The sequence below is a fragment of the Mustela nivalis genome (assembly GCF_964662115.1).
Source record: "Mustela nivalis genome assembly, chromosome: 3".
In the NCBI taxonomy this organism is placed as follows: domain Eukaryota; kingdom Metazoa; phylum Chordata; class Mammalia; order Carnivora; family Mustelidae; genus Mustela; species Mustela nivalis.
The window spans coordinates 42,844,471-42,871,453 of NC_139022.1; the positions used below are offsets into that span (position 1 = coordinate 42,844,471).

The 26,983-nt window shown below is 36.0% G+C and overlaps 1 protein-coding gene across 4 annotated transcripts in view; it reads left to right on the forward strand.

Annotated features, from left to right (window-relative positions):
• Positions 1–26,983, forward strand: part of SRFBP1 (serum response factor binding protein 1) — a 67,117-nt gene that overhangs the window by 6,044 nt on the left and 34,090 nt on the right. For 2 of the 4 annotated variants that reach the window (XM_082723400.1, XM_082723399.1), the window contains exons 2-3: positions 5,843–5,931; positions 6,941–7,013. The exons of 1 other annotated variant lie outside the window; for it this stretch is intronic. In XM_082723400.1, the coding sequence (XP_082579526.1) occupies positions 5,843–5,931; positions 6,941–7,013 (162 nt within the window). The remainder of the gene's footprint in view (positions 1–5,842; positions 5,932–6,940; positions 7,014–26,983) is intronic. One more of the 4 variants, XM_082723402.1, reaches the window with a different exon arrangement.

Sequence of the window (26,983 nt, forward strand, 5' to 3'; positions counted from 1 at the left end):
CAAAACATAGCTCATTCTTTCAAAGTCAAATTCACATTAACCATAGCTTATAAGAGACTATAAAAATGAGGAAGCTAGTTTATTAAATATATCTAATGTAACATAGTAATGCTTACATTGTAAAATATTCTTTTACTGAATACTGATCTACCTTGACTACTTGAAATGTAGAGCCATAGAAAGGGGTTTTAGTTATATAGTTTGTTGTTGGGCTGTGATACATTTGTCCTCATAATTGAGTTACTCCAGTACAAACTGGATTTCTCATCTCTGAACTGGGGAACAGTTCTTACTCAAAAGGCTTGAATCAGACACTGCCAGCTTTTGCTCTTGTGACTCCCTTTCCTGTGTTTATATTGAGCCTTCCCTAGATGCCCACATGGTCTTTTCCCAAGCAGGTATATTAGCTTTCCACTTAATTTAGATATGATCATATTTTTGTACTGTCTACCCAAGAGGTGATCCAGGTTACATTACTGGGTTGAGATTTTACCCTTACAGAGGGCATCTGCTTATGTAGGTTCTCAATGACCCCTCACTTTCAGCACATGTGTTGTGTGTCTGTGTGTCTTTTTTTTTCTGCTCTTATAGATTAAATGCATTATTTTGCTACTTGGAAGCCCTCAGCTTGGGTTTGGCAGTCTTACTAATGACTTGAGATTTGTCCTTCATTTTCTTCTTCAAACTCTTCCCTTTCACTTTTTTTTTTTTTTTCATTTTGTTTGTCAGAACATTTCATTCCGTTATTATACCTCTGTTTTCTCCTTGCTGTCTTTTCTCTTTCCCTCCTTCCTTCCTTCCCAGACAGTATCCTACCCTTTTCACATTTCTAACAATGGTAGTTCTCTTTGCTTTTGGTTGGGAAACCAAAGCACATTGCCCTTAAGTAGTACATTGGCTTTCTGACAGTATTGAATGTTTTAGGCCTGTTTGTTGACTTGTGGGTTTTCTGTCAACCTACTTCCTAATTCCTAAGTGCAAATGAATTTTGAATCCTAACTGAGAGGCTCTTGATAGTTTGTCAGTTTTGCAAAAATAAAGTTAAATGCTTGAAGAAAGGTAAGTGCTTGGGATGAGCAGTTGTGAGAAAAATAAAATATTTCCATTGTTACATAAAATGAATGTACTTATTTTTCTAATATATTAAACTTAATCAAATTTTCTTAATGACTGCACACAAATACTGGAAAAGTCAAAAAGTTGAAAAGGATTTTTTTGGTTTTGGCATGGAACTACATACATAAAGCATTCCCTTTTCTTTTAGAATTCCCTTATGCAGTAATGACAAACATAGTACTTCTTAAATTGGAATTTTAAAATTGGAGTTTAGCTTTCCCATGATTGGAATGTAACTGAGGAACAGCTCTGCTAACTGCAGTTTATTAGTTCAGTTCAGTTGACAGCACTTAACAAATATCATATCTTCATCTTATGTACCTGTGGACTACAGCAATTAGAAACAGTTGCTAATATATTTTAGTGCATACTTTATAACTCACTATTAATTTATCTCATAAGTGACCCTCAGGAAAAATATGTTATAAATCCCCATTTTGCTGCATATGAAGTGTAGCAATTTTGGTACGTGGGTGGCTCAGTCAGTTAAGGTCTGTCTTCGGCTCAGGTCATGATCTTGGTGTCCTAGGATTGAACCCTATGTCTGGCTCCCTGCTCAGCAGAGATCCTGCTTCCCTCCCTGCTTGTGTGTGCGGGCTCTCTCGCTCTCTCTCTCTCTCAAATAAACAAATTTTTTAAAATGTTACAGTTTGTTTGTTTTTTTCCAGTTAAAATCTAGTCTGAATGGCTTTTTATTTATGCAAGTATGAATTTTTTTTCTAAACCGAACTTCAAAATAAATTCCAAACAGGTTAGTATATCTGGTAGGAAAGAAACCTGATCACTCTGCACTTTGTTAATATATTAGGCATTTGAAAAAGTGAATGAACAAGTGAGTATTACAATCTTTCTGGTCATTTATTTAACAAATACTTATTGAAAACTCATACTGTACCATCACTATGTTAGGTGTTACGATGTAATGTTGAGTAAAACCAGACACTTGACCTTCATGGAATTTATAACCTACTGGGAAGAAGACACATCAGATTGTATTCAGATTACAAATAAAATGTTTAACTTAAAATAACTGTCATGACAAGTTCTAGAAGCACTCCTAAGTACTTATAAAGGGGAATTTTAACACTGTCTGAAGACAGAAAAGATTTCACTGAGAAATGGCATTTGATCCAAAATCAGAAGGATGAGATGAAAGAGTGGTAAAGCGCATTCCTACCAGAGAGAACAGCAAGTGTAAAGACTTGGTGGTAGGTGGAAGCATGGTGGAGATAAAGGATTAAAAGTAGGCCCATGTGGCCATCCTAAGACAAACTGCAAACAAAGAGAATTAAGTAAAGGTCTGTCATCAGATCTGTGTATTAAAAAATGTATTCTAGGGCGCCTTGTGGTTCAGTTACCAAAAGTGTCTGCTTTTGGCACAGATCATAATCCTGGAGTACTGGGATTGAGTCCTGAATTGGACTCCCTGCCTACTGGGGAGTCTGCTTCTCTCTCTCCCTCTGGTGTGTGTATGCACACTAACTCCCTTTCTCTTTCTCTCCCTTTCTGTCAAATAAATAAAATCATAGGAAAAAAGTATTCTGAGTTGTGAATAACTGGTTGGAGAGGGGCAAGAATGGATGTAGACAAACCAGTTACCAGTAACTCACCCACGAGAACGAGGAGGTCAAGATAGGGGGAAAAGTGGTACAATTTGGGATATAATTGGAGGTAAAATTGACACAACTTGGTAACAGATTGATTGTGAGGGATTTAGAAAAGAAAGCTACTTAAAATGAGCCCTAGGTTTATAATTGAACAAAAGGATTGTTCTTTTCCCTGAAATATAAAACAACAAAAAAGGAATTCACTTGGGAGTGAAGAACATGGGTTCAAGTGTGTGTGGTAGATGATTTTAAGCCTGCTGAAAAGGAAATACCAAGTAGACAGTTGCACATTTAGGTCTGGAGCTAAAAGAGAGTCTTAGCTGAAAGCAAGAAATTATTGAGTCATCTTGTTTAGGTGGGAAATTACAATATACACAGGTAAGATCACTTAGGTCTAAAAAGTATGTTGTGAAAAGAAGAGTTGACTCAGGACTGCCTTTGAACTTAAAACTGGCTAGGGGTGAAGGAGTCTTCAAAGAAGAGCAAGGTAGAGTGACTAGAGAGGATGGAGGAAATCCTGGAGAGTATTCTAAGTGTTCCTTAGAAGGAGAAAGTGGTCAACAGTGTCAGATGCTGCCGAGATTGCAAGTAAAGTGAAGCCTGAAAAATTCCTGTTGGATTTGAGGTACTTTTGGAAATCATTGATGTCTTGTGTAATAGCTTTTAGTGGAGTGATGAGAATGGAAATCCAATGGGATTATGTGGTAAGTAGAAATGGAGTTAGGGACTTTGAGCCTCTCTGTAAGCTTGGCTCTGAGGCAGTTGTAGAGAGAGGGTACTCCTAGTGATCTTCATAGTGAGAATGTTTGTCTTGTCTCTAGTGAAAATGAATTAAGCACGATTAAAAATCAATAGAAACAACCATGTAAAAGACCGACAGTGCAAGAGTAAAGGGGTAGTATGTAGTAAGGGTTCTAAGAAAGCAGAAAAAGTGAGATCCAGAATACAACTAGAAGATGAATGTCACACATTGGGTAGGAGAATAGGTTAATAGAGGAGAATAGGTGATATAAGTAAATTTGCATTCATTGTAGTGGAAAGATGATGGCTCCCCTTTGATGTTCATTTTCTCCATAAAATTGGAAAGAGAAAAGAGGAAGGTCAGGTGTTTTAGAAGGCAGGCAGAGGTTTAAAATAGTCATTGTAGAAGGAATTGAAAAAAAAAAAATAGAATAGGTTTCCTAAGAGTGTATAGAAGCCCATTTCGTGTTAGTTATAATGAATTTAGTGTAGATAGAATGTCTCAAGTATTTCCCAGCTCTTGCGGGCTGCAATAAAGAACTCAGCATGAGGGGTTCCTGGGTGGCTCAGTTCGTTGGGTGGCTGATACTTGGTTTCAGCTCAGGTCATGATGTCAGGATCCTGGGATTGAGCCCCTCATCTGGCTCTGTGCTAAGCACAGAGTGTGCTTGAGGATCCTCTCTCTCCTCCTCCTGCCCCTCCCCCTGCTGGCTTTCTCTCTAAAATAAATAAACAAATCTTTGGGGAGGGGGCAAAAAAAAAACCCCTCAGGATGATTATTTCATCCAGGATTAGCTAGAGTAATTGCTAACGGGAAGGATAGGACAGTTTAAGGTATTAGCAAGTATTGATCATGTACATAAACTGAATAAAAGGAAAATGGAAAAGAACATGATCAATCATTTGAGAGAAAGTATGGGGTCAGTGAACTATTGGCCCCAGTGAAGTAAAAAATGGTGGTGGTGTATTAAGTTGAACAAGGAAATAGGCATTTTGATCTCAATGTAGACTATTTAAATTAATGGTTATAAAAATGGATCCCTTATAAGTGATAACAAGGACCACAGTGTTACCTTGGACGTGGGTGCTGAGACTGAATAGATAAGGTGATGAACACAGGACGTCAACAAGTGAGGATATGATAATGGATAGGTTATATTACATGAATATTACATGGACATCTACGTCACTCACAATGGTGGGAAAAGTTAGGACGGAGGTAAATTTTAAGCCGATTGACACTATCTTCACTGAATAAGGGGGTGAAATAGACTGAGGGTAAGAGACAGGGTTATAGCCAAATGCAAGAGCCTTGAAGAAACAGGATGATGTTGATGTTGCTATTTTGGCAAGGAGAATTTGAGGGATCGTATGTGCCAGACACTCTAGCAATGCTCAGAAAAAATGATTTCGGTACCACAAGGTCCCGTCCTCAAGGAGTGCCCAGACTATAAAAAAAGATGGCTACATGAGCAGTCAGAGACTACATACAGTAAGATAGATACTGCCTGTAAAGTATAGTGGGAGTGTGAAGGTTGGAGGAGTTATCTCCATCTGAAGAAGTCACTGAAGACTTCTCAGGAATATCTTAATCTGAATTTTATATGGTCCTTAAAGAGGAGAAGGGGAAGAAGAACATTCCAGGAGGAAGGATGAGATATTAGACTAGTAATAGCAACAGACAAAATATAAACTCAAAATGATAGCATCCTGATGTACTAAGTACTGTTATAATATGTAGTTCTTCATCATTCGATTATTTCCATTTTTTGGACAGTCTTTCTGGGGTTTTTTGGTCTCAGAGTTCAGCACTGTTGTCTAACAGGATGATTTAAAGCATCTGTCAGTGTGCGTGCGTGTACACATGCACCCTGGTGTTTCTCACATCTCTTTTAAAGTTAGGCTTGAAATTTATTACTAGAAACAAATGGAAGGGTTGCTGTATAAATAAGTAAAATATTATCACTTTCACACATTTGCTTTTGGTAACGTAAACGTTCAGTAAATTCCTGCCATTATGGGTAAAGCTCTGTTTTAAATTGCAAGGGTACAAAGATGAATGTGATGCTCTCTCATCGCAGGGAATGCAATCGTTTATTATGTTCAGGCACAAAATATAAGTGCACTATTAAAATACTAATCACTGAGAATGCTGTGACCTTTTAAAAAAATCATAGCTTGTTTCTCTTAAGTCTTCAGGCACATTTTTAGAATGTTGATTTATTCTCTTACAGAAGTTTGGTTTCATCAAACTGAATATGGTTGAAAATTTGGTTAAAGTGATTAGACTTAACCTGTTAATATTAAGACTCAAAATAAAGTGATTTTCATCTCAAATTAAGAGAGAACCTTTCTAATTTTGGTTTTATTCCTCAAAGGTTGTGAAGATGAGAAAAGAAGTGAAGAGAATCCGGGTGTTGGTTATCCGAAAACTTGTCAGAAGTGTTGGCAGACTGAAGTCAAAAAAGTTAGTCACTTGAAGTCATGGTCCTATGACTAATTGAATGTCAGACGTTGTTTTTATTCAGTATTTACAAAATCTGAGGGTGGGACCAGGAGGAATAATTATCTTACTCATATAACACTTTCTTTTTTATATGGAGAGAGGATCTGAGTGGGTTACAGTGTGCTGTGTCAGCATGTCCTTGCATAGTTTGGGCCATATTTGCTTAAAAATCACAATGATTCTGCTGTTTTTTCAGAACTCTCCTGGCCTTTTCAGAATGAAAGTCCTTCAGAGTTATTTGTGTATTTTATGTTATTGGAAGTTATTTTAAGATGTTGAAAATACTGTAATAAATCTAGTAATACCTTGAATAAGTTAGAAAGATTTTATATCAGTTTATTCCTTAAATTGCTAATTCATTGGAAATCTTCATTACCTTGTGGAAGTGTTTATGAAAACATTATGTTCCATCTATTTTTAATAATATTTTGTAATTTCCTTATCACTAGGATTAGAGTAAGCATGTTGTAGCAACACTTTCAGCATACTTAGTTTTCACATATATTTTGTTCCTGATTAATTTCTTGTTCTATCATAAATAACCTTTCTCTCTTATATAATCGGATATTTCTTTTTAGGTATTCCTTTAGTTCCAGAGAACAAAATTTTATTTAATAAAATTACATCTGACCTTTAACTATAGCTTATGAAGTTACATTAAATGCAGTGTGCCATTAAGCAGTTGATTAAAATCTATTATTTGGCTATCCATTAAGGGATTTGAAGGCCTGCTGTGTCTCAGTAGTAATCATCATTAATATAATGCCAGGTAATGCTTCTGTGTGCCAAAAACTTGGGTTTGTTGATGGAATTGGTGTTGGACAGTGGGGTTGTTCAAGGCAGTGCAGGATGACAGTGTTTGTTATTTACACATTATGCTTTTCTAAAAGAAATGAAGAGACTTTTAATTATGATTGGACTCTAAAATACATGCTTTTCCTGGCTGTATATTTTCATGTATTTTTTACAGGGGTACCGAAGATGCACTGTTAAAAAACCAGAGGCGGGCACAACGACTGCTTGAAGAAATTCATGCTATGAAGGTAGGCCTTGTGTGGGTGTGTATACATAGGTGTGTTTCCGTGTCTCCTCTCAGCTGTGTGTGTGTGTGGTGTTAGTTATTTGAATATTGTTGCCTGTGTGTGTGTGTGTGTGTGTGTGTGGTGTTAGTTATTTGAATATTATTGCCAGTTGACTAAGATTTAATTTTATGGATCTGTTTGGTGAAGAATGTAGCACATTTAGAAAATTGTAATGTGTTTAAGCTTGCATTTTTTTCTATGTCTTTTACTGAATTTGTTGAAGCTCTAGAATAATTTACATGGAAACTATGCCAAACTAAACTCATCTGTGTTTAATAATGCCTCATGCCTGAGATTTTTATTTTTACTCTAACTTCATACATAAAAAGTCTACGTTAAGTTCGAGAATGAAAGCGTTTTTGCTATTTGGTAATGCGGACGGTGATATTGGTGGCTGACATCATGCTTTTCCTACTGCCAACTCAATAAATTTTTGTGTGGTGGTGTCAGAGTTTTATTCAGCTCTGTAGTAACTTGAAATAAAATTAGTGCTGGACCAAAAAGATCCATATTTTTGTTTCTTTCAGCCAGACTCTTCACTAGCATAATTTTTAGGTCTTCTCACTGCTCTTACTTTGTGGAAACTTTCATTTACCAAATGACATACTATTAAATGTCTGGGAGACTGTTTTATTGCAGAACTTAAAAACAACATTTGGTACCAGCAATTACCTTAATTGCAGGGTCATTTTGCATGTATGTTTAACTATTGCATTTTGGTATAACTTCCAAGTTTTGAGATAGATAAAAGGGCAAGAGAATTCCCTAACAATATTTTAATTGAGTTAGATCATCAAAGCTTTTCACCATTTTTTTCCTTTGGAAGGGATGATAGTGTTTTATAGGACAAAGTTATCACAGTTAATCTGAGTAGAAATAGAGGTGGACATGATTCTTTGTGTGAGTTTTATGTTGCGTCTTTTTGTTTTATGTTCCCAGGTCTGCAAAATTCACAGAATCCATTCAATGTATCTTTTCTTTCTCAAAGATTTAATCCCCCTTTTATCTAGTCATTTGGTCAAAATATTTGTGAGTCTTTATTATTGTTTGTGTCAGTATGGATCACACATAATGTGGGCTTTTTCATGTACCTTTTTTTCTGTGAAATTCCTCTGAGAAATACAGTCTTTATAGAGATTTCTGTTTTGAGTGCAGCACGGAGGTAGAAAATTACGATTTATCCCATTTTTTCTTTCACTTTCTCTTAACCAAGGTCCGTCCTTAATTACATTCCTTACCTAAATTTTTCCCTGTAATTTCTTCTGAATAGTCATTTTTGCAGCCCTAAATTATTCATATGCTTTGAACTACTGTGTAACTGCTGATTTTCTCTTACCCTAGAAAGGATATATTATATACAATAAGCCTATATACAAAGAGTTTGAAGTTAAAATATATTTATTACCTTTCTATAGCTCTTTATAGTGAATTTAATTTAATTCGAAAGAAAGTCCTGTTTGACCTGTATGTGAAAGTTGTTTTCTCTTATTCTTAAACCTCATCAGCAACAGGAAAGCAGGCTGAATGATAATTAAAGTTTATAGGTTCACAAGATTGCAGTGTTGTGACCTTGTTTGTTTGTTTTCCTAGTTTACTATGATTATTTAAGACCATTATGGGATTATTGCCTCATAGAAAGCTAAAATTTGTAACCTGTATATTCCTTGCATTTAAAATTAATAGTATATATATACATATATATACTTTGAATTCTTTTTAGTAGTGATGTAGATTGGATACTTTTATATCAACTTCTTTCATAGTGCTATTTAAAAACTGGATTACATTTAAATGTAAAAGCCAGAATAAAAAGTATACTAAAAAGACTGTACACTTTTCTTACATTTGAAATTTTATTTCTCATTCATGATTCTTTTACAAAATTAAGCTACTTTTCTAGAAGAATCAAATGCATAGAGGATTTTTGAAGATTGAAAGGTCATTTGTGATTTCTTAATGAAGTGTTCATCATCTGCATGGGAGTATCAAAGAAATAGTCACAAACAGAGCAGTCTCAAATAAATTCGGAGAAGAACCTCTACTTATTTGTTTTTCCAGATGATTTTTTTCTTTGGCCCATATACCACTAGATTTTTACAGAGTTGTTCATGACATATTGTCCTATACTTGTTTTCTATGATAATAGGGTATTTTGTTGCAAGCTGACTTCCTCAAGAAAAACCTGAGATGTTTTTAGAAATGGGAGTTGGTGTTTTCTGACCAAGAAAAAAAATGCCCTGATCTTTACGATACTATAAAATCATAGGTTCTAATTTTATAGACTGTAATGTATGAATACCAAGTCTTTGCTGCCTTTTCTAATAGTATTCATGCTTTTTACTTTGATGTTAGTATAAATACTGTCTTCCTAAACAGTTCTTTTTTCTTTGGAAATTAATGTAGCTTATCAACTTTTACTGATTCCTTTTAGCTACAGAAGGAGATGGTAAAATTGAGACATACACTGAAGTCAATCTAAATGTTTAAGAAATTCCTTCTTAAATAGTAAATAAAATGACTGGCTTTTAGTAAGCATTTACTATGTGCCAGGTAGTATATTGTGTGTTTTATATTCACGATCTTGGGAAGTTGGTATCATTCTTGTCCCAATCTTAGAAAATACGAAAATACAAAAACAGAAATACAAAATACAAATACGAATTAGAAACTTCTTAGAGAAGTCAAACAGCTTTCCCAAGGTCAGATAGTTACTGGGTGGTGGGCTTCCAAATAGATTATGAAGTGAATGTAACTAACTACTTAATTGTGCTGCTTCAGTAAGGCAAGAATTTCCTAAAATGTACCTAGATTCTAGTGTCCTAGAGATTGGATGAGAGAATATAATAATAAACAGGATAGTTGTCCTACAGGAGACAAAGGCCTAGAGAGTTACAACACGTTTTCAAATTCTTGAATTCCTCACAGCTAAGTATATTCAGTTACCTCTCTCTGCTTACTTTTCCTTACTTATTCCTCACCGAGGCTATTACTCTTCCATATGTTGGTTTTCCTGTGCACTGAGAGTGTATGGGTTCTGTGAGACCTTGCTCTGCTTGCTACCCTTACATCTCTATTTTAAATCTTCCTAATTTTGTTTCCATTTTCCTTTCTTTTGATGTGCTCAGATTTCCTACTCAAAGCGAACTTTGAGCTTGCGTCAGCTGTTAGGATTGTCTGCTCTCATGCCCCTTCATAACCTATTTCTAAGTAGTTCGCATTAGTGGAGTACAAATAGGAAAAACGGTTTAGTTTATGATAATATTTATATCCCGTCATTTGAATTTCACCCCAACTCTGTAAATTACACAGATTCTTATTTCACATGACATGTTTAGAAGAGTTCTGGGCTGCATATAACCACTGGGTTATATGTTTATCATCATATATTTTCATATATTAATTAACATTTTGTGCATTTCTGGTTGTATTTGCTTTTTAAAAATTTGCTGAGAAATTTCTCTGTAATTTCATATACTTTTGGTTGTTTTCTCCTACGAATTCCATAGGGTAAAAGATGCCTTATTTTTCCTGGAAGGATACTGTGCTAGTTAGTTGTATCAAATTTACGTTAGTTCACTTATCCTGCTAAACTAACAGTATGAAGTTCGTCCTAGATCATAATTGTTTTTGACAGTTTCATCTTTTGCCTGTATGCCAATACAAAAAAACAAATTAGACACATATTAGAGATCTTACCTACAGTCCAGCTTTGCTGATAGTTTCAGGGCTCTGCTATGAAATGCACGTGAAGCAAGGAGAGAGATCCAGGAATCTGGGTGATTCCACATGTCCTTTTTACATCAGACAGGCACTTTCTGGGCAAGAGTAAATGATTAGGTCTCTAAATGAGGAAGTGTAGTTATTTTCGTAGCAAATAGCATTTAGGTTTTGAAACTTCTCCGTTCTGTTCCCCAGGGTTAGATGGCTTAAATGATTTTCTCCAGTGGGTCATGCCTCATAAGTCTGCAGATTTTTAAGTTTGTTTATTGTAGGCATCCTTACAAGGGACAGCTTCCTAAGAGCATTTTTCAGATAAGGACTTTCCTCCTAATAAAAATCATTAGTCGGTTCACCAGGAGGACCAGTTAACAACATATATATATATATATATATATATATATATATATATATATATATATATATTTTTTTTTTTTTTTTTTTTTTAAAGATTTCATTTATTTATTTGACACAGAGAGAGTTCGCAAGTAGGCAGAGAGGCAGGCAGAGAGAGGGGGGAAGCAGGCTCCCTGCTGAGCAGAGAGCCCAATGCAGGCCTTGACCCCAGGATCCTGAGATCATGACCTGTGCCGAAGGCAGAGGTTTTAACCCACTAAGCCACCCAGGTGCCCCAAGATTTGTATTTTTAATATAGCATATACTTTCCAAGTTTTATGGTTGTTGCTGGGGCAAGTGAGGGACAATGGGGTTAATTGTATGATCTGTTAATATCTTAGTCTCTCATACCCAGAAAACAAAGTGTACAAAGTTGGAATTAACTGCATGTAGCCAAGAAAAGAGGCCTGACCACCCCAAGACACTGTAGATTTAGATCTTAGCAAGATGAAGAAGAATAAGTCAAAGAGATTGAAAAAGTGTAGCCAGAAGAAGAAAAAGAGCCAAGTGTAATGTCTAGGAAACCAAGAGACTGTTTCAAGAAGGGAGTGACGAACTAGGTGGCTTTGGTGGTGGTAGTGTTTTCAAAGGTAGCAGTATTATTTTCAATGGGCAAACCCCTTTCTTTGATCATAATGATTGATGGCTTTTTAAAGTTGTAGTTCCTCTGTGCCCTCGCCTTATGTGCTGAAAGGACCAAAATGGTTTTTGTTCTTATGCATTTGATCCTAAGCATGTCTTCCCTCTTCCCCATCCCCATCCTGTTTCTTATCACTAAGAAGGTGTCTGACAAACGCTGAAGGCTCAATTTGTTTCAAAGTCCCGTTTTCTTTCTTCGTCTCTAAAACCTAGAAGCTGCAGACAGTGGTCCAAGTACAGAAGAGGTGTAATATTTCTCTTACTCGTCTAGTACGCAGATTCCATGAGCATATGTGCATTGTGATCTTTTATGGCTGTAGGATCAAGAATCCATACTATGACTTACAAGTCCCTTTCATAAATCTCTACTCTTTATTTAGATTATTTTTCTCTAGTGCATTCAAGAAATCAAGTAGTAAATAATTAATTGAAACCTTTAAGTTATCTTTAAAGATGCCCAGTAGAAAGTCAGCATGGTATTTTTACCAAAAGGGTAAAGAACAAGTAATGCCCTTCTCTGGAAGAGTGGAGTCATCGAGGTACCCAGGAGGGTGGTACCACCTGCATGACTATTGAATTTTTTTCCTTTATTTCTACTTGTCCTATCACATTTTCTCTTCTCTTTTCTCTCCCTTTTCACTTTTCTCTACTGTAGTTACTGGTAATACCTATTTTGGTGGATATTTTATTAAATCAAATTATTTATTTATTTATTTTTAAATTATTTATTTATTAAATAATTATTAAATTAATAGCTCATACAACAGGTGAAGGGATAGACTGAGCAATGTAAAAATCACTGGCCCTTAGACTAAGATGAATCTGAAAAATATATCTTGTTGGAGAGAACGTCCTGACATGGCAGGCAGTCTTACTCACTGTTGGTGGGCATAAAAGGTCAAATGCCCTTTGACGCAGACATTTGACAAAATGTCTAATGTGTTTACTCTGTCTTTTAATTGCAAAGCTACAGTTGACAAGTTTTTATATATTATTATAATATTACTTACACTTCCTAAATTCTTACTTTACTAAATTGCCAGCTACTTATTTATTTTGTATTTTTGGTAGAGTAAGGCCCTTCTAGACATTTACCCCTTTAGCATCTAACCTTTAGTAATGTTAATAATTGTTTTCAATACGGTCTTCCTTGTATTTTGGTATTTTAAGAGTGAGATGTGGTGAAACTCTCTAAGGTTTAAGTCTTCGTTTCTTTGGAAACTAAACCTAGACTGATATTTTTATTCTTACTGGTCGCTGGGGGAGGGGGGGGATGTAGGGGACAGGGCTGGTTTTTCCTTTCCCCTTCTATTCAAGGCCAGTCCCTCTTGATTTGCCATGTTCCTTTCTTTTGTCTCTTTTATTACTTATGCCTTATCTCACTGATAGCTTCAGACTTTTTCTTAATGTGGGTGTTCCTCAGCTGTGATAAACTTGTTTAGTTTGTGCCTGAACACCCATTATCCTCCTTTAACTGACTCTCACTGTCTCCTTTTCCTTACTGGAATAGCTTCTTTGTTCCTAATAGTATAGCCACTGCGATCTTGACTTCCTCATTTGCCATTCCGTTCCCAAGGCTGAGTTTAGCTCCTCTCTATCTGTTCATCAATATCCTTGAATAGGATTAACTCTGACCTGTACGCTGGTGTTCCCCTTCAGTTAGTTCTTTAGCTTCTCACACTGTACTCTCCATTCTGGCCACTCAAAGCTTAACTACTATCACTATTCTGGACACTGTAATCTCTCTCTGAGGCAGATCTTTCCCATAAGATGTGCTCTCTTAGATTTAGCTCCACTTATGTGTTTGCACGTGCACCTGAAACTGAACATTTTTACCTGACTCACTCAGCTAAGCTGCAGAGGACTGTAGGGTTTCTTAGGTCTAAGTGCAGGACCTCAGTTTAACCTTTCCTGCAGATGGTCAGGATGTAGAGAGCTCTCAGAAACTTAGCTGGTTCGCTTAGGTGTTTCCTTCTTGTTCCTTTTCTCTTCATTTTGTGCTCCTCTCTGCTTTTCTTCAGTTTCCACCCCAGCCCCTCTTCTCCCTCTCTTTCTCTCCAGCTCCCCAGACAGCTTTCACTCCCTAGATGTGTCCAGGGCCACCTTACAGTGGCAGCCTTGACTCTGTAATTCTTGCATCTTCTGTTCAAGGGAAGAACCTGTGCTGGTTGAAGTCCTCAGCCCGTCCTGGATTAATGTCCATCACTGGTCTACCACCTGGGGCGCTGGCTGTATGGTACAATAGAGAAGAGATAGTGAACGAGCAGTTATTCTGAAAGATACCAGTATCTGAGTATTGGCCCTAACATTTTATAACTCACCACGACCCTCTTTTTCACATGGTCTTTTCTTCTGTTCCTGGTTTTGGTTTTGACACTATTTATCTAGTTTCCTAACCCAGAAAACTAGGAATCACTTTGCATTCCCTTCTTCCTTAGCTACCTGCTACTCCAAAATTTTGTTTGCCAAATCTATTAATTCTTTCTTCTAAATATGTAATCACGTATAGTATAGGTGCTGTTTCTTTTTAACATGCATCTGATCAGGAATCCCTCTGGCATGGCATACAAAGCCCTGTGTGATCTGTACTCTGGCTCCTCCCCTCTACTTCTCTCTTCCATCAACCACATACTTTCTGTGCCAGCTATACTGAACCCCAGACATATCAACCTATTTCCTGCCTCCTTGCTGTTGATCAGGCTTTTTATATATGTCTGTCACCTGAACAAAGACTTACTCTTTATTTCAAAAACCCTTATAAGTTACTTGCTTTTGGAAACTTTCCCTCATACCATCACTCTGACACCAGACTTGTTCTCCGCCTCCTCTGAGCAGTCCCTTACCTTGCATCAATTTCTTCTGTCATATAGCAGTCTCCTTTCATGCCATTCCTTCCTACTATTTAGACCTTTAGAAAATTGGTGGTTTTACTCAAGTCTCTGTCCCCGGCACTTAGTAATGTGTCAGGTACATAGTGGATGTTGTCTAGCTAGCTGACTGAGTGAATTTTAAGCAATTTTTATTTTGTTTTATTTTTTACTTTTATTGGCCTTATTTAGAAGAACAAGGTTGTGGGGCACCTGGGTGGCTCAGTCGGTTAAACTTCTGTCTTCAGCTCAGGTCATGATCCCAGGGACCTGGGATTGAGTCCCGCATGGGCAAAGCCTGCTTTTCCCTCTCTCTCTGCCTACTGCTCCCCCTGCTTGTGTGCTCCCTCTCTTTCTCTCAAATAAATAAATAAAATATTAAAAAAAAAAAAAAAAAAAAGAATGTCGAGGTTGCTCTGCATCTCCACAGATAAGTAGACTACTGACCCGTGACTGACCGAGGAGAGTCTAAAACCAGTCATCGTTTTTTAATGTTAAATGTCAGCAACTGAAGATGAATAGGCTCTTCATTTCACACTCACCTTAGCTATTGCTCTTAGACCATTTGCCTTCTAATTTACTTTTTTTAAAGGCAGAACTCTTACTGCTTCTAAAGCAGAGTAGGATGCCCGATTTAATATAGCCTTCTGTACTCAACTTTTGACATTTGAAATGATAAACAGAAAGTCCTAGCAGTATTTTAGAAGATCAGTATATACTGCTCTCCTCACACTCATGAAACAGCATTTAGAAACAGATCATCACATAGGAATTTCAGTTTGCTTCCCAGCATGTGGTTTCTGTGGCTTTAAGCCAGCATTCTGAATAAGTTATATTCCTGAAGCCCTTAACGGTATTGCATTATTAAGCTGTGTTGATATGAAGATATTTTATCAAGTCTCTGGTAGCCTTAAAATACTTTCATCTATTCAGTAAGAGCATTTGTGGCAGATGAAAGTAGTACCCATCCTCGCTTTGAACCTGTGTGCTTCTGTGTGAAAACAAAGGATGAGTTAGAGGTCCTGGTTGGCCCAAGTGATGAAAATGGGATTAGCATTTACTGATTCATTACATACACAATAAAAAAACTGACTTTGGAATTGCTTCAGTTGAGATCAGCCTAGTTCAAAGAGAAGTGAATGTGTAAACAAGATTGAGGGGTAGGAAGTAAAAAAAGAGTATCACATGGCCTTTTAAAAAATATTTTGTATTTCTTTTTGTATTGTTTTTATTTAATTTTTTAAGTTTTGTAATTCTGGAAATTTGAACTTAAACCTTGGCAGAACATTCCTACTAACTGTGAAAGTACCCAAAGCCCTTTTCAACTATTAATTTTAAAAATTTGGACAGCCAATACCACTATCATAATTCCAGTACAAAATAATGTGGTGTTTGAGAAAAGAGGCAAATATTACAACATACTTTGTTGGAGATCCACAATGGGAGAGAACAGGCCCTAGGGAAAACAGCAATAACAACAGTAAATAACTGGTCTTGCAAAATAGGATTTTCTTTTTTATTTAACTGAATGTCCTGAATTTTGGTTAAATGGAGACAAATTACATTGAAACATTCACAGTTATTAACTTGAACACATAGCCTACATTATTAGATTCCTGTTGTAATGGAATCCATGTATGCTTTCTGTTCTTTCCTGTATGTTGGAATAGCTAGTATTAGTGTTTAGGCTACTCAAAGAATTATTTCTTGATAACAAAGCTTAACAATTTCTGTTAAGGCTCAGTATATTAAAATAGAACTCGACATACCATTCATCAAAATCTACAATAGCATCCTAGTTTATCCATGGTCTTCTTAAAATCCATAAGCTTTTCAACCAGAAAAGAAAAACAAGAAGTTAGAAGTGAAAAAAAAAAAAAAAATTAGGAATTTCCTGAACAGCTATTATAAATTATTACATGCTCAGGTTAGTTAAATACATTTTAATTTAGAACTTTACTGCTATGTATATAGATAAATCAGTTTCTCCTGTCAGGGAACATACTGTTCTGTGGGAAACAAACAAGCATATGAATCTATTTAGGATACATCCTATACCAGTATTATAACCACATAGTGGTAGAAACCCAGGACGGGATCAGTTAGTATAATTACTTATAGGACTTAGGGAAGACCTTAGTGAATGGGGGATACTGAATTGCGGCTCTAGAAATAGATATGATTCTGCTTTGGAAAAGGCAGTCTCTGTAAAGAGAGCACACCAAGAACAAAGCATACAGGTCTGAAAGTACGTAGTGTGATTGGGAAAGAGAGCTCAATTCTCTTTTCTTTTATGGTATATAGCACATTGAACTGTGATTATTTCTTTATATGTCACCTTTTTTGAGAATATGTTATTACCCAGTGCTAGTGCATTAATTGGCAAAAAGCAGACATTCAGCTAATATTTCCTTGGTGAATTAATAGCCTGGGTGGAGTATGAATGGAATCACAAACAGTTGACGATAGTGATCAAATGGTAAATGAAATTAGACTTGAAAGCCTTTTAGGAAGTGTAAATGTTCAAAGGTTTTTCAGTCATCATATTTGTTTTCTGGCAAGGTAAATCTGAAGGACTGTGGAAGATTGATTTAGAGGGGAAAAGGCAAGATAACTAGATAGGAAGCAGTGACTGACTTAATTTTTTCCTGCACGTTTATTAAACTTGTCTCTATGGCAGGTCGTATACCATATGTCTCGTTGTTCCTGCTCTGCAAAAATCTGACAGTATCAGAGAAAGAAGCTGGTACACACAGTTTTAAAAAGAAACTGGTTTTAGCTAGTAATCAGGGAAGGTTTCCTGGGAAGAGTGACCAGTTTAATTAAAAATATTAATGTTATTTACCAAATTGAGTATTTCCTCTTTATTTTCTAGTTGTATTCCAGTTAGATAGCAGGATACAATGCAACAACTTCACATCCCAGACTTACATATTATTTCTAGCCCAAGGAAATTCAACCTCGTATCTTAGAACACTGCTGCTCATAAACAACTTAATTAATAATCTTAGTGGTTGTTGAGCGCCTCCTCTGTGCCAGACACTCTGTTGCAGCCTACTCATATTCTTCCTAATCTGCATAGGAGCTCTCCAAGGTTCCTCTTTAGCTGCGTTTTACTGATGTGTAAACTGGGAGTTTAAGGGATAATGGCTTTGCTTAAAGTCACAGAATTTAGTGCAAATCTATCTGAATCAGTGGTCCATATTCTTTACTAACCTTAACCCCTTTAAGTATTAAATGTATAATTTTATCAAGAATAACTGGGTATTATGAAGAATGGTGCTTTTGCATTATAATTTTAATTATCACTATTAATAGAAAAGCCAAAACAGTGATCAAATAACCTATCACCATTGCTTCTTGGGGAAAAAAGTAGAATCTGTTCATAATTTGACATAATTAGAGTAATTGGGTCTTTCTAAAAGATAAGAGTGCCTTATTATCTATAGAAGATTTTGTGTGTGATTTTAGTATTTAGAAGTATTAAACTAAACACCAAAATAATTGCCTTGGAACCTGAATTACGAGCAGTGATTAGGTTTCAAAAAATTTCCATTTCTTGGAAAATTTGGTATTATATTTTAAACACATTTGAATGTAATGTGATTCTAATATTAATTGATAAAGACTTTTTAAATTGTTAACACACGGAGATATGATCAAGAAACAAATATGGATTTTATTATATGCCCTTAAAAAAGATTATAGAAACTTGAAGATTGTAGAGAAAATACTTTGAAGGAATAACAGTTTGACTTCCTTGGGACTTTGGAATATTTTCTTTTACATTTTTTAGCTAAAGACCACTCTCAGCACATTCCTATATTCCTCTTAGCACATCTCTATATCTTAGTCATATTTCCAGAATTACAGGAAAAAAACTGGCTCAGTCACGTAGTGTAATTTCCCTGAGGCTTTATGATGTATTCCCAAGTTGATTCACTGTGAGGGGAAAAAAATGTGCTATGGGCTTAGGTAATTGTCCATTAATTTTGAGGGTTTGTTTCTGGTTGTGGTTGGGCAGAGAAAACTAGTAAATATATGTAGTTGAAATAATTTAGGAATAAAAATGCAAATATAGTATTTCAGACCGAGCTGTAATTTTGTCCTCTTTTTATTTGATGTACTCAGTAATAAACTAATACCTCTATACCTGCCACCTCCACTAATTTTTTTTGTTCTTAACATGTTATCCTGAAAAAACATAAAAATTAAGTGGTTTCAAGCCTTTCATTTGCTCCTTATAAATTCGCCACAGTATGTTTTTTTAAACAAATGCTTAGGTTCTACATCAGATACAGTAAACTTTTCTCCCCAAGGCCAGCCATTTCTTTAAAAGAGATTCTCTAGAATGAAGAAACCTGTCCCCACTGACTTCTCAGAATCTTCAGGTTGAAGTAAATGCTGGACCTTATCTCTGCCTACCTCTTTAGAGTTAATAGAAGTGCCAGGAACAGTGTAGATTTCTTTTTTTTAAGTGATGAAAAAATGTAATTCAGTTTAATCAGTTGGGCTAAACAAGCAATTTTATCTTGTTTTCTGAAGGGTATTTTTACTGTGAAAGGTGGGGCTATATAATGACACAATGGTTTTGGAGCTTCATTTGGCCGAATTATTTGAAATCTCCCGTGAGGTGAAATCCAGACTTCGAAATACTGAATTATGTAAGTTGTTTTCAGTGTTTGCCCATTGAGATTATAATCATTTTCATATCAGTAATTGTCTTCACCAAGATTTGATGTGAAAATAATTTATAGTAGAAAAATGTTCACAGTTTAGTTGTTAGAATATGAAGATGTAATTTTAAACATGAAAGTCAACTTGGAACTGAAGTGAGACAGTGCTATTTTTAGACATTTAGTAATTGCCTAACTGGCTGCCAGCAAAAACCTGACACTAGTAAAATTTCCTAGTAGTAAAACTACTTTGCTTTATTATATCACTCTCCTGCTCAAGAGCCTAAATTCGCTTCCTATTGTCTCCTACACCCAGTCTAATTCCTCATGAGTATTAAAAGCTTTTTTGTCACTTGGCATCTCTCATACTGAGCAGCTCTCTCTTTGATCCCTATTTTCGTCTGAATACTACAGGCAACATTGTATTTCTTGCATGTAAATATGGATTCCTGTTTTTATGATCCTCTAGCTCTGTCTGATTAGGCAGCAGTCACCACCACTTCATGTATACTCTTAGAAAACTAGAGTGAATCATTGTTCTAGCCTTCATGAACCTTTAAAACAGTGGTTTTGTTGGGGGAGGCAGGGGGGTAAGTGCATGAAGATTCATGCCTGGGGGCATAGATCATAATGGATGGGAGGTATATGTGCAATTTGAGAAAAGTCCTGTGGTAATTTGTATCTTTTTATTGTACCCACCATTGAGAAGTACAGCACTAAATAGAAGTTGCCTTGCTTATTACTTCATCTTCAAATATATATTCTTAGCTAATGAATTTTTAACAGTCTGTTGCATTATATCTTCCTTTGTGTTATTAGGAGGATTATTTTGAAAATTAAACTCTACTCTTTTGGGGTTTTTTGTTTGTTTTTTGATGGAAGTATAGTTGATGTACCTTATATTAGTTTCAGGTATACAACAGAGAGATTCAACATTTGTACATATTATGACACAATCACCATGGTAAATCTAGTTACCATCTCTTGGCATACAAAATTATGACAAGTTTATTGGCTATATTTCCTATGTTAAACTTTTCTTCCCTGTGACTTCTTTATTGTATGACTGGAAATTTATACCTCTTTATGTCCCTCCACTTTTCCTTTATCCATTCATCTCTCAGTGGACACCTACACTATTGGTCTTCGTTATTTTAAATAATGCTCTGATGAACATAGGGTACATGTGGCTTTTCAAATTAGGTTTTCATTTTCTGAGTGTAAATACCTAGAAGTGGAATTGCTGGATCATTTGGTATTTCTATTTTTAATTTTTTGAGAAGCATCCATCTGTTCACAGTTGCTGTACCAGTTCGATTTTCACCAAGAGTGCACGAGGGTTCCCTTTTCTCCAGATCCTCCTTAACACACTCCGTATTTTTTATCTTGATAATAGCCAATCTGACAGGTATGAGATGGTATCTCATGGTGGTTTGATTGTCATTTTCCTGATGGTTAATGATTTTGAGCATTTTTTTATGTACCTGTTGGTACCTTAGGGGAAAATCTCTCAGTTTTTTCCCATTGATGATGATTTTTTTTTTTTTAAGATTTATTTATTTATTTGTCAGAGAGAGAGAGAGAGCTCATGAGCACAGGCAGACAGAATGGCAGGCAGAGGCAGAGGGAGAAGCAGGCTCCCTGCTAGTATTGTTTAAAATCTGGGAGTGTGATACCTCCTGTCTTTTCATTTTACTCAATATTGCTTTGGCTAATTGGGGTCTTTTGTAGTTCCATTCAGATTTTAGAATTATTTGTTCTAATTCTGTGAAATGTGCTATCTGTATTTGGATAAGGATTACCTTGAATCTTGGATTGCATTGGGTAGCATAGACATTTTAACAGATTCTTCCAATCCATGATGATGCTCTAACTTTCCTTTTATTTGTTCTATCTTCCATTTTTTTCATCAATGTCATAGTTTTTCAGAGAAGATCTTTCACTTCCTTGATTGAATTTATTCTTAAGTTATTTTCTTCTTTTTGGTACGATTGCAAATGGCATTGTTTTCTTAATTTTTCTTTCTGATCATTGTTATTAGCATGAAGAAATGCAACAGATTTATTATATAGGCATACCTTGTTTTATTGTGCTTCTCTTTATTGCATTTCACACATACTACATTTTTTACAAATTGAAGGTTTGTGGTAAACCTGTGTTAAGCAAGCCTATTGGCACCATTTTCCAAGAGCATTTTCTCACTTCATGTCTCTATGCCACATGTTGATAATACTTTTGAGATTTCAGACTTTTTCATTATTATATTTGTGATGATGATCTGCATTCAGTGAATACAACTTGCTGAAAGCTTAGATAATGGTTAGCAGTTTTTAGCAGTGGCTTTTCTAAATTAAGCTATGTACATTGTATTTTAGATACAATCTTCTTACACACTTAGTAGATCACAGCTTAGTATAAAGATAACTTTTATATGTTCTGGAAAACTAAACTATTTATTTGACTCCCTTTATTGAGATACTCATTTTATTCCGGTAGTCTGGAACCAAATCTACAATATTTCTGAGGTAAGCCTATATTGATTTTGTATCCTGCAACTTAAAGGTTTCATTCAGTATCAATATATCAGACTTTAAAACAATAGCTGTAAGAAGAAAAAAAGGGGCATTACAACTAACAGTGAAAATACAGAAAGCGAAATTAGAGAATCCGTTCCATTTACTATAGAACCAAGAACCTTAAGATACCTGGTAATAAACCTAACTAAAGAGGTAAAGGATCTGTACTCGAGGAACTACAGAACATTCCTGAAAGAAACTGAAGAAGACACAAAAAGACGGAAGACCATTCCATGCTTTTGGATCAGAAGAATAATATTGTTAAAATGTCTATACTGTCTAGAGCAATCTATACTCTTAATGCCATTCCGGTCAAAACTCCACCAGTATTCTTCAAAGAGCTGGAGCAAATAATCCTAAAATTTGTATGGAATCAGAAGAGACCCCGAATTGCTAAGGAAATGTTTAAAAACAAAAATAAAACTGGGGGCATCACGTTACCGGATTTCAAGCTTTACTACAAAGCTGGGATCACCAAGACAGCATGGTACTGGCTTAACAGACACATAGACCAGTGGAACAGAGTAGAGAGCCCAGAAATGGATCCTCAACTCTGTGGTCAAATAATCTTCGACAAAACAGGAAAAAATGTACAGTGGAAAAAGGACAGTCTCTTCAATAAATGGTGCTGGGAAAACTGGACAGCTATATGTAGAAGAATGAAACTCGACCATTCTCTTATACCGTACACAAAGATAAACTCGAAATGGATAAAAGACCTCAATGTGAGGCAGGAATTTATCAGAATCCTAGAGGAGAACATAGTCAGTAACCTCTTTGATATCGACCACAACAACTTCTTTCAAGATATGTCTCCAAAGGCAAAGGAAACAAAAGCAAAAATGAATTTTGGGGACTTCATCAAGATCAAAAGCTTCTCCACTTGAATGGAAACAGTCAACAAAACAAAGAGGGAAACCACAGAATGGGGGAAGATATTTGCAAATGACAGTACAGACAAAAGGCTGATATCCAGGATCTATAAAGAATTCCTCAAACTCAACACACTCAAACAGATACTCATGTCAAACAATGGGCAGAAGACATGAACAGACACTTCTCTAAAGAAGACATACAAATGGCTAACAGACCCACGAAAAAATGTTCATCATCACTGGCCATCAGGAAGGTTCAAATCAAAACCACATTACACCAGTTAGGATGGCCAAAATTAACAAGACAGTAAATAACGTCTGTTGGAGAGGATGTGGAGAAAGGGGAACCCTCTTAACACTGTTGGTGAGAATGCAAGATGGTGCAGCCACTGTGGAGAACAGTGTGGAGATTCCTTGAGAAATTAAAAATAGAGCTTCCCTATGACCCTGCAATTGTACTACTGGGTATTTACCCCGAAGATACAGATAGAGTGAAAAGAAGGGCCTTTTGTACCCCAGTGTTCATAATAGCAATGGCCACAGTCACCAAACTGTGGAAAGAACCAAGATGCCCTTCAACAGATGAATGGATAAAGAAGATGTGATCCATATACGCTGGAGTATTATGCCTCCATCAGAAAGGAGGAATACCCAACTTTTGTATCAACATGAATGGAACTGGAAGAGATTATGCTGAGTGAAATAAGTCAAGCAGAGAGAGTCAATTATCATATGGTTTCACTTACTTGTGGAGCATGAGAAATAACACGGGGGACATGGGGAGATAGAGAGGAGAAGTGAGTTGGGGGAAATTGGAGGGGGAGACAAACCATGAGAGCCTGTGGACTCTGAGAAATAACCCGAGGATTTTGAAGGGGCGGGGAGTGGGAGGTTAGGTGAGCCTGGTGGTGGGTATTATGTAGGGCAGGTATTGCATGGAACATGGGTGTGGTACATAAACAATGAATTCTGGTACATTGAAAAGAAGTTTAAAAAAAGTAAAAAGAAAAGGGTATTACATAGTGGTAAAGAAGTCAACCCAACAAGAAGATAGAACACTTGTAAATATGTATGCACCTGACATAGGAGCACCTAAATATATAAAGCAAATATTAACTCACACAAATGGAAAAATTGACAGTAATATGATAACAGTAGGGGACTTTAATATACCACTTACACCAATGGATAGATCAGACAGAAAATTAATAAGGAAACATTGGCCTAGAGTGACACATCAGAGCAGATGGACTTAATAGATTAATCAGAACATTCTATCCAAAACAAAAGAGTTCACATTCTTCTCAAGTTCACATGGAACATTCTCCGGGACAGATTGTATGTTAGGCCACATAACAAGTCCCAATTACTTCAAGAGAATGAAATCACATCAGTCATATTTTTCAACTATAGTTGTTTGAAATTATAAATAACTATGAGAAGAAAACCGGAAAAAAAAAACAACACACAAATATATGGAGACTAGATAACATGCTATTGAGCAACCAATGGGTAAAGCAAGAAATCAAAGAATAAATCAAAAAAAATACCTTTAGACAAATGAAAATTGAAACACAGTGCTCCAAAATCTATAGGATACAAGGGAATGCAGGTTTAAGAGGCAAGTTGATAACAATACATTCCTACCTCAGGAAACAAGGAAAATCTCAGAAAAGCTAACCTTCGCGAGAGCAAGGAAGAGGAGGAGGAGGCGGCGGCGCCACTGCTCCCCCAGAAAAACTAACCTTAACACCTAAAGTACCTAGAAAAAAAACAAAGCGTAGAGTTTGTAGAAAGGAGGAAATAATAAGGATCATAGTGGAAATAAACAAAATAGAGACACAGTAGAAAAGATTAATGAAACTAAGAGGTGGTTCTTTCAAAAGATAAATAAAATAGATAAATCATTACCAAGACTTATCACCAAAAAAATGGACAACACCCAAATAAATAAAATCAGAAGTAGAAGAGAAGTATAAAATGCAAAGATCATAAGACTGCTGTGAACATTTCTATGCCAACAAATTTGACAGCCTATAGGAAATGGATAAATTCCTAGAAACATATAATCTTTCAAGACTGAGGAAGAAATAGAATATCTGGACAGACTAATTGCTAATAGTGAAATTGAATCAGTAATCAAAAAACTCCCATCACGCAAAGTCCAGGATCAGATGGCTTCACAGTTGAGTTCTAAACATTTAAAGAAGAGTTACTTCCTGTCCTCCTCAAACTACTCTAAAAAATTGAAGAGAAAGGAACTCTTCCAAAGTCATTCTATAGGACCAACCTTACTCTTTTTTGCCTAAACAAAGACACTGTATAAAAACATACAGGCCAATATCCCTGATGAAGAAATAGTTGATTCAAAATATTAGGGAACCAGGGGCACCTGTGTGGCTCAGTGGGTTAAACCTCTGCCTTTGGCTCAGGTCATGATCCCACAGTCCTGTGATCAAGCCCACATTGGGCTCTCTGCTCAGAGCCTGCTTCCCCCCATCTCTGCCTGTCTCTCTGCCTAGTTGTGATCTGTCAAATAAATGTCTGTCAAATAAATCTTAAAAAAATATGTTAGGGAACCGAATTCAACAGTACAGTGAAAGAACTATACATCATGGTCAAGTGGGACTTACTCAAGGGATGAAAGGGTGGTTCAATATCTGCAAATCATTCAGCATGATATACCACATAAGTAAAATGAAGAATAAAAAGCATGGTCATCTCAAGAGATGCACAAAAAGCATTTGACAAAATTCAGCATCCACCTGTGACAAAAGCTATCAGGTGGGTAAAGAGGGAAATGTACCTCAACATAATGAAAGCCATATATGATAAATCCATAACTAACATCATACTCATTGGTGAAAATTTGAAACTTTTCCCTCTGAGATCAGAATAAGACAAGGATGCCCACTCTCACCACTTTTATTCAACATGGTTCTAGACAAGAAAAAGGAAAGGCATCCAGATTGCAAAGGAAGAAGTACAAATTGTCACTGATTATTGTTGTTATGGTACTATATGTAGAAAACCCTGAAGCCTCTAACTTGTGTTTTAAAGTCTATTTTACCAAGTTTTGCTACCCCAGATTTCCTTTCGTTTCTCTTTGCATGGATTATCCTTTTCTATCCCTTCACTCCATCTATAGGCCTGAAGTAAGTCTCTCCTATGCAGCTTTTGGGGGGGTCTTATTTTTTTTTTTTTTTATCCATTCATTCATCCTCTATCTGTTCATTGGCGTATTTAGTCTGTTTACATTTAAAACAATTATTCGTAGGTATGTACCATCAATAACTTTTTATTGGGATATTTGTCTTTTTACACAGTGCCTGGTGTTCTGCACAGTGGAAAGCTCTCAGTAACATGTTTCAAATATTAATATGTACATCTAAATAAATAAGTTTTTAAGAGATTATATAGTAAAGAGCCATTAGATTTTTCTCATCAGATTGAAGATAAATCTTTATCATAGTTACTGGTGAATTTTTTAGTTTACTTTTTTTAATCCTTCGTCTAACAGTAATGCTTGAGACTTTGTTGTTCATTTTTCATTTCAGGTTTAAGAATTTGAATTTCAAAATAAGTTCAGTGTGTTGATATATTTTAAGATATAGAAGAGTGCAATTAAAAAAGCAAAGAAGAATAAAGCTACTTGTGTCACATCCTAAGGTTTACAAGTCGGGTTGATAACCTTTTTTGTACTCTGCAATTGTGTGTTAGTCTGTTCCTTTATCTTAAAACTGGAAATATTTCCTATTTGACCTCCTTGCTGTGGGGATTATATCCATAATGGAATCCTGAACCTACAGGTAGGGTAATGGCTGTCCACAGGAGGGAACCAAATTCAATAGACAGTACAGGAGAAAAAGCAAAATGGGGATAGAAACATAACAGAAGCATGACGAAGAGGCCCACAGTGTCGGATGACTCTGAGCTGTCTCCTCTGAGCAGTAGAGGCTGGAGATGCCATTAGTTGCAATAGGGAACACAGAAATAGGTAAAGGAGGAAGACAGAGATACTTTATTTGGAAAAAAAAAATCCCTTGGCAGTATGATGACAGAGTATACCTTATTGAAGTTCCATCTGGTAGAACTGTATTTAGGAAACAGTAGAACAATATTTAAGAACAGTTTTGTTGTTACTGTAGGGTAACCATAATGAAATTTCCATCTGTGGAAAAAGCA